The sequence below is a fragment of the Corvus moneduloides genome, chromosome 7 (genome assembly GCF_009650955.1).
Source record: "Corvus moneduloides isolate bCorMon1 chromosome 7, bCorMon1.pri, whole genome shotgun sequence".
NCBI classification, from domain to species: domain Eukaryota; kingdom Metazoa; phylum Chordata; class Aves; order Passeriformes; family Corvidae; genus Corvus; species Corvus moneduloides.
Genome location: NC_045482.1, coordinates 3,147,403 through 3,159,522, shown reverse-complemented (window position 1 = coordinate 3,159,522; position 12,120 = coordinate 3,147,403). Strand labels below are relative to the sequence as shown.

Genomic DNA, 12,120 nt, shown 5'->3' with positions numbered 1-12,120 from the left:
ATGATGAAGTGCATATACTGAACCTTTTGGATGTGTTCCTGCAGGGGAGGGAAAGTCACTGAAAGTAGCTCACATGGTTGTTCTGGTTTTTTAACTCAACTTGTCAAAATTGTAGTCACTTAGATTGTTGAATTCAGCAGAAGGGGATATTTTGCTCTGAATGCAAGGAGAATCTCTCAATCTTTCAGGTGGTGGTAATAAAGGGAAGAGTACCTGGCCCTTAGGGATTGGGAGCACAGGAAATGCTTCTGGAGCATTCCAGTTTGTCCAGTTTTCATAAATGATCTCTTTCAAATCCTCTACCTTGTCTGGCTGAGCTATCTGCCTGATAGATCTGGCCAAGGTACATGCCTCAGTCTTTGCTCTGTGAGAAAAGCAAACAGCCTGTCTAATGAAATGCTCAAGCTACAGCAGATGCTGCTTCCATGTCTTTCTCACGAGAAGTTATGGCATACAGCAACAGCACTGGTTGCTGCTATTTGGGAGATGATAATCATTTATAACCCAGACTGTTATGAGGCTATAAACCAGGGTGAATTGGGTGCTTGGAATTCAGCTTAGCAATAATCAAATACAAAGTATTTATGGCAGGTGGCTCTGAACAAGGTAGAGAGAAACTGGTTTGCTTGTTTTGCCTTTTGAAGGAAAATGTCAGTATGACGAGGCCATTTATATGGTCACAGTGGGATGACATAAAGAGTTCAGAAGTTGCCGACCAAACACTGTTTCCAAACAAAGCTTTAAATCTTTGGGAAATAACAATTTTTGACCAACTGACTTTTATTTAAAAGTAATCAGATAAACTCCATGGGTCCTTTACAGTACTGGCAAACCTCCATACATGGTAGAAATGGTTATCTTTTTGCTTCAACTTTTTTTTAATAGAAAGTGCACTGACCATATCTGACTTTTGAAAATGGGAGCCCTAAGATGTCCTGAACTAGCTGGTATCTGCATGGGGAATGTAATTTCTAAAAAAGAACCCCGTGGTTCTTAAAATCCTTCTGGATACTTGAAAATCAGTTGGATTTACTAAAAAAATTTGCTCTTTGCTTTTAGTTATGACTTACTTTTAGTTAATTTTCAATATTATTGGAAATTATAGAACCCCAAAATGGTTTAGGTTGGAAGAGACCTTAAAGCTCATCCAGTTCCCCCCCTTGCCATGGGCAGGGACACCTTCCACTATCACAGGTTGTTCCAAGCCCTGTCCAACCTGGCCTTGGACACTTCCAGGGATGGGGCAGCCACAGCGTCTCTGGGCAGCCTGTGCCAGGGCCTCCCCACCCTCACAGGGAAGAATTTCTTCCTAACATCTAACCTAGATATACTCTCTTGATATGGTTCTATATTCACATAGCCTTTCTTACCAAATCCATTACCCGCTGACCTGGATCAAAGCTCTTTAATGATTCCTTTAATAAACCAAGAAGACTGAGATCCTTTTGTCCTTCACTATTAATTGTTTTCTAATCATAATCTTCCCCGAAGCACCCTTCTGAGCCCTTTTTAAGCTTTCATCAGTCTTCTTCAATTGTGGATGCCATACATTTCCATAGTTTAGTGAGATACAGAAGTCCTGTGAAAAATTTGTAGGGAGAAGTTGGGCCTGCAGAGAGAGAGAACTCAGAGAAGGGTATTGCTTAGCATTTTGTTTGTTCAACTCTTTGTGTAAAGGCTACCAGCAAATGTTGCTGGAGAATTGAGTGGTATTAGCTTAGATTAATCAGCTGTGGTTGCTTGTATGACATAAAGTTACACTTACTCTGTGATTTGTGGTGGAATCGGAAACTTCCCTAAGAGAATGATGCCTTCATTTGTAGCCATCCCAACTGCGCTATCCCCTTTTCAATCTGCAGTTTAGGAGTGCTGAGTGGTGGACGTTGTGCTTTATGATGTCACTTCTGCTTATTCTTTTTTGAGATACTCTGCTGGAGTTCAGGATTCCTCTGTTGGGTTGGATATGATGAAAGAACATTGTTCTGGTCACAATCTGAAGGGGAAAAAAAGCCCAGCCATCAAAGATCAAGAAAGGTATGTCAGCATTTGCTCTCTACCTCTTGAAACCAGCTGAGTTCAAGCTCTGACATGTATTAAACTCAACAACAGTGTTTGACAGAATTTGAGGGAATACAACAGTTTTTGTCACCTTCGCAGTGTTGTGACAATCTCGTGCCAAAACACTGTTCTTTTATTACAATTTGGAGACTTTGACAGTGCCAAAGTACTTGCCATTTCTCAAGGATGTGTCTGCCATGGGAGAGGAACGGCAATCTTGTGTGACAGTCTCTGCAAAGTGATAAAACAATAGTTTCACAGGCAGCAGGTCCTCTTGCAGCACTGTATCTTTTCAGGCTAAAGTCTTAACTGAATGATATAATTTAGTTTCCTCCACTTACATCTTCTCTGATCTTCAGGCTGTATTTCAATGCTTAGCTTTTCTTTGTTAACCCTGCAAGCAAAACTGCTGCCTCTCCTTTCAACCCAACTATTAGCACTTTTTGGACTACTTTTTTCCCCCCTAGATACTTTGGGCACTTATTTTCCCGTTACTTTACATTAATTCAAGCACTGATTCTGAGTTCTGTAAAGCCCCTTAACTCAATGGGAATTTAGGACTGGGACCACTAAGCTTGCTTTAAAATAAGAAAAAGCAACAGAAATTTTTCTGTCGAGTCCTGAAACTTTACTTCAAACTCCTAGGAGCCATGACGTGTGTTCTCCACAAATATAAGTTGCTCTCCCAAACTTTTGCCCGGGAAAACTCCTGCTTTTAAACGCGAATATAGAATCACATAGGGGAGTTTGGGTTCTGAAGGGATTTAAGCAATCAGTCTCACAGGACTTAGTTTCCAGCTACAAAAATGTTCCACCTGCGGAAGAAATTAGTCCGTTCTTAGGAGTTTGAAGGGGTTTCCCGTCTCATTTCCTGCTGTTTTTCCTTCCATTTCAGGAAGGGCCGTGTGTGTTTAGAGGAGGAGCCGCAGGTGCCGGCCCTGAGGGGACGCCCTGGAAACCTGCGGAGACTCCTCGCCCTTACACCGCGCTCCTCACGGCACCGCTCCCAAATGCACGAGGAGCTTCGCCTCGAGTTACAAACGCTGAATTACTTTAAACTGAATTGAATTAAACTAAATTCATTTAAGTTAAATTAAAGCCTGGTCTCTTCCCGCCACAGCGAGGGTGCCTCTCCTCGCGAGAGGTCGCCCCCGGCAACGCCGCGGCCATGGCGGAGGAGGAGACGGCGGCGGCTGCGGTCTCTGGGGCGGCGTTCAGCCTGCAGAGTATCCTTCTTCCTCCCCAGTCTTTCCCCTCCATCCTCGTCCTCCTGCACGGCTGCGGGTGCCGGTTCCCCGCCTCAGGGGTCCGTCTCCTCAGCGCTCCTCCCGCCTCACTCGAGGCGGCGCCGGCACCTGCTGGAGCGGGGGTCGGGTGGGGCGAGGGCAGCGTTGAGAGCAGGGGGGGAAAGTCAAAAATCCCCCAGACTTGGTTGTTCTTTTTGTGGGTTGTTGGCCCTCGAGACTGAAAAGCGGCTGAAGCCTGTCCAGAGAAGGGCAGCGGAGCTGGGGAAGGGGCTGGAGCACCAGGAGCGGCTGAGGGAGCTGGAAAGGGGCTCAGCCTGGAGAAGAGGCTCAGAAGGAGACCTTGTGGCTCTGCACAACTCCCTGACAGGAGGGGGCAGCCGGGGGGAATTCGGGCTCTGCTCCCAGGGAACAGGGACAGGAGGAGAGAGAACAGCCTCAAGCTGAGCCAGGGGAGGTTGAGATACCAGGAAAAAATTCTCCCTTTAATGGGTGGCCAGGCAATGGAACGGGCTGCCCAGGGAAGCAGTGGCCGCACCATCCCTGGAGGTGTTAAAAAGCCCTGTGTGGATGTGGCACTCGAGCACATCGTTTAGCAGTGAGCACGGATGTGGTGCTGTGTTAGCTGGTCTTAGAGGTCTTCCTCAACCTAAGCAATTCTGTGAATACGTGGGGTTTTGGCCCTGTAGAGGCAGTGCGGTCTTGCTCACTGTAATGTGGTGTTTGCTTTCCTGGCTGAAGGTCGGGGTTCCTGAGTGCCCCTTGGAAAAGAGGGGGGAATGGAATCCTTCACTGCTGGTGGGGCAGCCTGAGCCAGGAGTTAAAATCCTGGCATGAAAGGCTCTTGTCACCTCTCATGTGTTAGCTATTGAGCAGTAAATGCTGAATACCTAAGGAGGAGTGACAAGGTTTGTTATTAAGACTCACAGTCCCAATGTGCTGCTGGAAAAGGTGCTCCTTTCCCACTGCAGAATAACTGCTGGGATAGTCATGGTTTTTGGTTTGTACTGACTATGACCGAGTATAAGGGTTGTGATACATAACCTAGACATAACTGCTGTGGCTTTTAGAGCAAAAAACCTCACCCAGTTCTTTCCACATTTTAGTTGTAGCAAATTATATTGGAAGTTTATGGCTTTTAAATGTGTAATTTTTTGGTCAGATGAACCAAATTCTACTTTTGTCACTAGGTCAGATGAGCTGTACCTGTTCTCTTTTCTAGCTGTGAGCTGCAAATGAAGGAGCTTTTTTATGCTTTTAGAGGCTAAACAATCATACTTTAGTGTCATAGACCGTACCATACCTTAATTTTTCCTGCCTTGCTAGAATTAAATTATAAGGCAGTATAAAGGCAATTTAAAAATGTGGAGGAATGTCCTTTTCCAGCTCGTGCCTCAATTTCTACCTTAGTGAATCTGCACAGCTGTTTTCAGTGTGGTGTGCTTATAAAAGCCCTGCCTTAGCAGATTTAACATTGTTGAGAAATACTGTAGTTTTAAAAATTAATTTATCTGTTTTATAGTGCACCTGGTTGGAAGAAAAAAAATAATAAGGAAAACTGAAGGATTCTTTAAGTAATAATTTAGTCTGGGCAGAGTGTTTGCAATGACACATTAGTTTAGACCATAGTGGATCACAAGGACAGTCAGGTCAATAGAAAATTGAAGAAAAAAATCCCCAGTTTTTGAAAGTTTATTACTTATCAGGGGTTATGGTATTCAGCTGTTAGTCTTCCAGATGGATACAATTTGTCTGAGTTTTTCTGATGCTGTTGTCTTGAATGCAGATGATACTTTAACCTATATTTTGTACTTTTACATGTATACTTTGCTGTGAAAACTGTGGCAAAAGGCCTGGTTTTAGGAGAATAATTTAGATTTGAGCAACTTGATGTAAAGCTGGAAAACTGTTGGGTTTTTTTCTTCTTCTCTGTATGTGAAGTACTGAATTTCCAGCTTTTCTTTTCTTTGGAAGTTAATTCCTGGTTTATTTACATGGGTCACTTGTAGGCTAACTGATTTTCTAGGGAAACTGTCAACAGCATCTGCTAAAACCATTTCATTATTCTTTCATGGGCTGTGAGGCTAGTGGATGAAAAGATGTTTATTTGGCTTTCATTTTAGACTTGTTTGTAGTTATGTTTAATCAAAAGTTTGACTTGAAAGCATTTCAAGGAACTGTAGATAATTTCCAAATATTTTCCAATGTTTTGAAAGTTCCTCATCTTTTTATTGTAACTGTGTTGTGATTATTAAGGCATTTGTATCAGCTCTGGTAAATGGCGCTGTGGTGTTCAGGGTTTGAACAGGTGTTCCTGTTTGAACTCATACATCTGAATTTGCTAAAAAAATGCTGTTTTCTGAGAGCATGAAGCTAGTTATGGACATCCTAGTGCAAAAAGACCCCTCTCAAAACTGATGGTTGGCTGAGAGCACAATTTAGCTGCTGATTTAATTTGGAATTAGTGCTTGGCTTCTGAGATCTGATGAGTCAGTTTTTAATGGTGATCAAACCTGCTGTAAAAACTTAAACCTAAATTCTGTCTCTGTGCACCGAACTGGGCTTGTTCACCTCGAGGCTGAAGGAAACCTTGAAAGTTGAAAGTCTTGAGTCAAAAAGAAGAAGGGTGGAGGTGGTGGTAACAGATTTATAGATGATTATTTTATGGTATTTTTTTCTAAGTTAGAACTCCTCACTTGCACCAGCTGTTTCAAACTTAACTAAACCTGCCGACATGACCATAACAGATGACTGTAAAGATGATTATCAGTATGAAGAGGTAACTTACTAAATTGATAATCTTCTGATATATTTTAGTAGAGTGTTCACGTTTCATTCTTTTTACTTCATCAGTCACGTAGACATCCTAGGAGAAATGACATGAATCTCCTTTAAAGTGATGATAGAGGGCATATATCTATTCACGAGAAGATTTGGTGTTAGTTGAATTGTTGTGTATTACCTTTATTTGAATATTAAATACTTTTTTAAAGGTATAAGTATTTCTATTTAGATAAAACATCTATTTAGATATTTCAGCTTATTTATAAAAAATATTTCAGTAATATGATTTCTATTTAAATATGGCAAAATGGTATTTTAACAAGGAGGGGATTATTTTCAGCAGTTGTAATGGGAGTGGGAACAGTTGTATTGTGAAAGAAAGATGTCTAAAATGTGTTGATACGAAACTTTACATAATTTCATTTAGGTTTCAACAGATGATGATTTCAGTCTTCAAGAAGATGATGACGATCTGTCCAAAGTGTTGCAGAGTATTCAAGAGCAGACTGAAGATGCCCAAATTTCAGTAAGAGCTTCCTAAACATTCTAAGAGTCTCTAATTCAGTTGGCATTAGTGGCTTGAAATTCATACACAATAATTTATACTAATTATGAAATATTTGTGTGGGAAAGATTGTCTCTTATTTTCTTACAAGGTTCTAGGAGTAAACATATGCCATAGTGGAAAAGACAATTTATGTTTCCTCGGTTTCCTCGGTTTCATCTTCCTTTAATTTGTGTTCATTTCATGTTCTGTAAACAGCCTGATATTTCAAACACACGTAGCAAACATTTAGCTAGATTATTTAAAATACAGTAATATCATTCCAATGCATCCATATTTTAGAGTTTGTTCTTTATCTGAGCAGATTAAATGAGAGTGTGATCCCTGGCACAGGAAAGAAGTTGCATGTGCTTAACATCCACAAAAGGTTGTGTTTGAGTACTTTGCTAAAAGGGATTGTTCATATATTGAAAATAAAGAATGGACTGTTACACTATGGTAAACTAAAATATTAATGAAATTATCAATCATTCCACACCATTAGTTTTGACATTGCTTACATTTACAGTTTATTTTCAAAGCAGTTGTGTAATAGCTTAGAGTTACACAATCGTATTGTTGTATTGCATTTTTCAAAATAGGATTTACCTGAATTTACTTGTTTTTAACAATCTAATGGAAAAGTGCTTTTCCCTGCTGTGTTTCCAACATCAACACTATCTTGTAGCCTCATCAGAAGGTACAGTCATAGTCTTTGTTTTGCAAAAGTAAATGATTAATAGTGAAAAGATGATGTGAATGATACTTAAGCTCGAAATGGAGGGAAAATGTGCATTTTCTTCTGCACTTGTGCTTATCAACAGATCAGTTTTGTATTTTAGATCAAACTTAGAGCGGAAACTGACAGTACCGGAGCTTTATGTGTATTAAAACTGAATATGCCAGAAAATTAAGGGAGAGATCACAGAAGTGTTTGAGATGGCAAATGCTTAATGCTAAGGAAGTAGTGGAAATTCTTCATGTTCCTTAGGGATAGCTGAGGTTATGATTGTTTTACTGGGGGAGTTGATGTTAAAATAGAAAGTGAAAAAAGGGAGAATATTTTTAACCTATGGATCTTTTGACAGTGCTGTACTTAAATAATCTTTTACCTCTTCATTGATTGTTGAACTTGGAGTGGTAGGAAACAGTATGTTAATGTCTATCCCAGTAAATCAAACTGAAGAAACTGTTACCTTTCCTTAGAACTGGCAGAGAATGTGTGCTTAAACTCAAATTCTCTTTGATTTTAAGCTTATGCTAGGAGTTGTCTGCCTTCTTTCTGCTTGATTTGTTATTTGGAGGCTTCATTTTTTCCATAATTTTGAAACTGAAGTAATGTTTTCATCCTTTGGACAGAAAGACATGGATAGAGAAATGTTCTATTACACTTGCTAGTTCCCTGACAGCTTTCATAACGATTTATTGTATATTTTGTGAGGTTCACAGACTCAATTGTTTGATACTTATTCTCTGCAAAAGCCATGTGCTTCTGGTGACCTGAGTTAGAAGCACTGCTTCCTGTAAATTAATATTGAATCAACATCCAAACTCTGAGCTGGGAAGCAAAATAGAAGGTTGTCTTCTTCACATGATAAATAATTGACCCATTTTTAAAAATTATTAGCTTGTAATCTTGGTTAAAATAAATTAACTTATGTAATAACCATATCCTGGATGATAGTTTTAAGTGGTAGTGTGTATTTGCTGCTCAACTTGCTGTTTACTTGTGTACATAATCCCATGTTAAAAGTTTCATTTCATTGCTAGGTGCAAATAAATCTTTATGTTTGATAAATTATATAGAAAAGGCACAGATCAGGGATCATCAAAAAAAAATTACAAATTTGGTATTTTCCAATTGCAGATGCTAAAACTATCCAGAGTTTCTAAGTTGAGTAACATCATTTGTCCTTCTTAAGCACATCTTTCTTTTTTTTTTTTTTCTGGTTTTCTTCTTTTCTGAGACATTTTTAGGTAACATAAATTATTTTTCAACACAAGCAAAAAGTATTCTGCATATGGAAGCAATGATCCAGCTGATAGGGACCGTAGGAAAAGGATGCAGAACTGGAAACCCACACATAGATGAAAGCTGGCTGAAAAACTTTCTTCAGTAGTTACAGCTCTTAGACTTTCCTTCAAGGTTCTTTGTCTTCTTAATATTTTAAATGATAATCTGAAGTAACATTGACATTCAGTAATGTTGCAGTTTATGTATGCGTGATTTTCAGTTTGCTTGAACACGTTAAAATCCTTGAATTCCCTTTTTATATTCTTCTTAAATTTAGTAAGTTTTTCAAGAACATTTTACCTTGTTTTCTAGAGAAATTATGAATTTATTTGGTGTTCATATTTTTTCATTGGACAGAAATTCTTGCAAGGACGGAAATTCTCAGGAGTGTTGTGGAAGTTCCTAAGGTTAAGCTCTTATTAATTAATTTATTTTACTGGCTATATTTATAATCTTTACACTCACAGTGTTTTGAGTATTTTAATTAACACAAAGAAATACTTAACAAAGCAGATATTTAATTTCTTTTGACTCCATGGTCCGACTCTTTTAATAAGATGGTTTTGTCCATAGAACTGCTATAGGATGTCTGTTTGCATCGTGTTAGTTGATGGTATTTTCCTCATTTCCAAACAAGCAAATGCATACAACAAAATTCTTGTTACGCCATTCTACTGGTAGTCATCCATGGTTACAATGAAGCTGAGGCAAGTGGCTGGCCTAATATCACTCCCAAAGCCTGGGAAAGAGCTGGGAATTCAGTTCTGATTTCCTGAGGCCCCGTTGTGATTCTGTGCCTGTTAGACTGAATTAATTTCTCCCTATATTGTTCCCTGCTCGAGCTTTGGTTCCTGGAATGATGCTCGGAGCTGGTATCTCGCTAATAAATTCTTTTCTGCACGGATGAAATGAATTCCTATCATATTTCCATTTACTGAGGGAATCAAGCTGTGTCACTTCTTCCGAAGACTGGTTTTATAGATGTGTTTGGAAAGCTACAAGCAACAATATTAGATGTTTGCCTCACTTGGAGTAAAGAAGGAAGTAAGCCGAGGGATGCAGCTGCATGTCTGCCCATGTACTCTTTGGTTCTTGCATTATCACAATTAGAAAATAGACCTGCCTGATGTACTGGAGCTCTAGTAATGAAAATATGCTAAATATTGCATTGCACTTGGCATATTGTGTTAGTCATAAAGCCTTGTTACATGGCCTCCATCAGACATGTGCAATTCTTTCTGGTTATATTAGGTAGGCTGCTTGGATTGAAGACAACGTTTTCCGTGTTACACAAAACGGCCAAGAGATTTTTCCAGTGTTTTTATTTTATTGAGAGAAATGCCTTTATCTCCAGGTAATTTATGCACTCGTGGTGAGAGAGCTGCCACTAAGGGCATGAATAAGCCATAAATGAATGGAGTTATCAGAAATCCCTGGCCTTAAAGATTCTTTAATAAATGGGTGGAGGAAATGATTTGCAGTCACAGTCTTTAGCATGGCTTAATAAATCTCTCAGTGTTTTTTTTTCAGTTTTGTGGTATTTTTATAATCTCTCGCCAAGATGCATGTGCAGTGCAGTAGCTTGTCATGCATTGTTGAGCAGGTCCATTGTGGCACTGTGCCCGTGTGGAGTTCCCAAAAGCCAAGACCCTCATATTTAGGTATGTCAAGTCACTGCAATCCATTTGATATCTGAGTGAAATAAGGCCACCTCCTTGGCTGCTGAGTTGTGGCAGTCTCTCTCATCTCATTGTCTTTAAATGCTTTTTTGGGGGGAGTAGTCTCAGTCTGGGTCATATTTTCCTTTTTTTCCATACCTCCTTGCATGTTGAATTCTCTGTAGGAGAGCTAAACACTGAACTGTGAGCTGAGTGGGCTGAATGGGGTTGGGTGCAGGGAAGAGATTTGCATTGCGTCAGAAAGCTGTGAAAGGTTTTTTTTATTTTTCTCTGTAGTAGGATTGCTCTGTTCTGTTTTTATTCTTCATTTGGCAATGTGCTTGCCCCATGAGCTGACCTTCTCTGCAGAGCTGTCTGTCTGGGTGGCACTGGGGGAGCTGTACATGAAGCCCTGGTGCACCATCTGTCTTCTGCTAACACTTGTAGCAGTGTTGTCTGGCAGCTTCCTTCAGAGCATGCTGAAAGGAAAGGGACACTTGATCTTTGTGAGGCTTATTCCTAAGGGATCAGGTGATGGAGATGAGGTTCTGTCTGTCCCTCCACTGCATGCACCATTACAAAAAGCATACAAGCAATACTGGCACCTTGGACTGCCACATTTTTCATTAGGTAAGGACTCCTTTTTCTCTCTGGTTAAAAAGATCGTCCATCAGTTTTAATACTTTCAAGTCTCTACCAGCTGGTGTCAGGTTTGGAATACCTGCTTAAATAAGGTGGGGTTTGAGTTATTGCTTTATAACCTTTCACAAACCTTGCCATTAGAAGGATCACTGGTTACACATCTGATCGATAAAGACAAGGGAAACATTCAGCGGTACTCTAGGAGGTGTGACTTCAGATGACTTCAGAAATAGAAAGTATGATAATGGCATTTCTCTTGTAAGTTGAACAGTTATCAAAATTTAATTTCAGGCTTCGCAGTCGGTTCTGACTTCTGGGAAATCAGTTTCAGAAATACGTGAAGCAATGGATGACTTCTTCTGCAATTTCCTGGACAGACTGGGAATGTCTAGAACTCTCGACTGCTTCCAGACTGAATGGTAAAATAATTTAAGTGACCACGTTACTTTGGGAATTAGGTGCTCAGGATTCAAGTATTTTTGGTATTTCAGGATATTTTTTCAGAATACTCTCCTGAGTACAAGTCATTCTTAAATATGTAGTTTTTTAACAAACAAATACCTTCCTGGTGAGAATGAGGATGCAAACCCTTGTTTAAATAGAATAATCAGAATATTTATTACTTTGTAATTTTTGGTACAGCAGTTAGTAAATACGGGTGTTTTTTATTTTTTAAGATTTAGCTTATACAGTAATCAGAAGAATAATCTCTTGAGCTGTTGCTATCTTCTTTTTCCAAAGCTTTTGTAGATTGCAGGGGTTTTGTCCATGGTTTATGCAGAAGTTTAAAGGTGCAGCTTTGATTAAATACACCACTCTCTTCATACATCCTTCAGGATGTATACTTTTAAAAATATTGATTAAAAACTGTATGTTAGGAATTCTGGAAAGCTTTGGAGGAAAGCTAAATTACTTTGGAGCAAAAGATGACACTTGCCATAAAGTTCTGTTGAAACACATGAAGTTACAGGCTTGCTTTGAATAAGCGGATTATGTTGGAGAAATTCTGAAAAGTGGAAACACCCCTCTTTAATTAACCTTGTTCTCAGTTTTTAAACTGAGAAGTTCAGAGGGTTTTTTTAAATAAAATTGCATAATTTGAAATTGCAAAATTTGAAAATTAGAAAAAGTTAGAAACATCTTACTTTTTCATACAAAAGCTTTGAAGCTTTTAAA

General features: G+C 39.3%; 1 protein-coding gene across 5 annotated transcripts in view; it reads left to right on the top strand.

Moving 5' to 3' along the window:
- The first annotated feature begins 3,124 nt into the window (after positions 1-3,124).
- The window catches only part of SPAG16 (sperm associated antigen 16), a 360,884-nt gene continuing 351,888 nt past the window's right edge, over positions 3,125-12,120 (top strand). Inside the window, exons 1-4 of one of the 5 annotated variants that reach the window (XM_032114726.1) lie at positions 3,125-3,284; positions 6,050-6,081; positions 6,514-6,612; positions 11,236-11,363. In XM_032114726.1, the coding sequence (XP_031970617.1) occupies positions 3,227-3,284; positions 6,050-6,081; positions 6,514-6,612; positions 11,236-11,363 (317 nt within the window). In that variant the 5' untranslated portion in view covers positions 3,125-3,226. Of the gene's footprint in view, positions 3,285-3,778; positions 6,082-6,513; positions 6,613-11,235; positions 11,364-12,120 lie in introns of those variants that run through there. The other 4 variants (XM_032114725.1, XM_032114722.1, XM_032114721.1 and 1 more) reach the window with 4 other exon arrangements.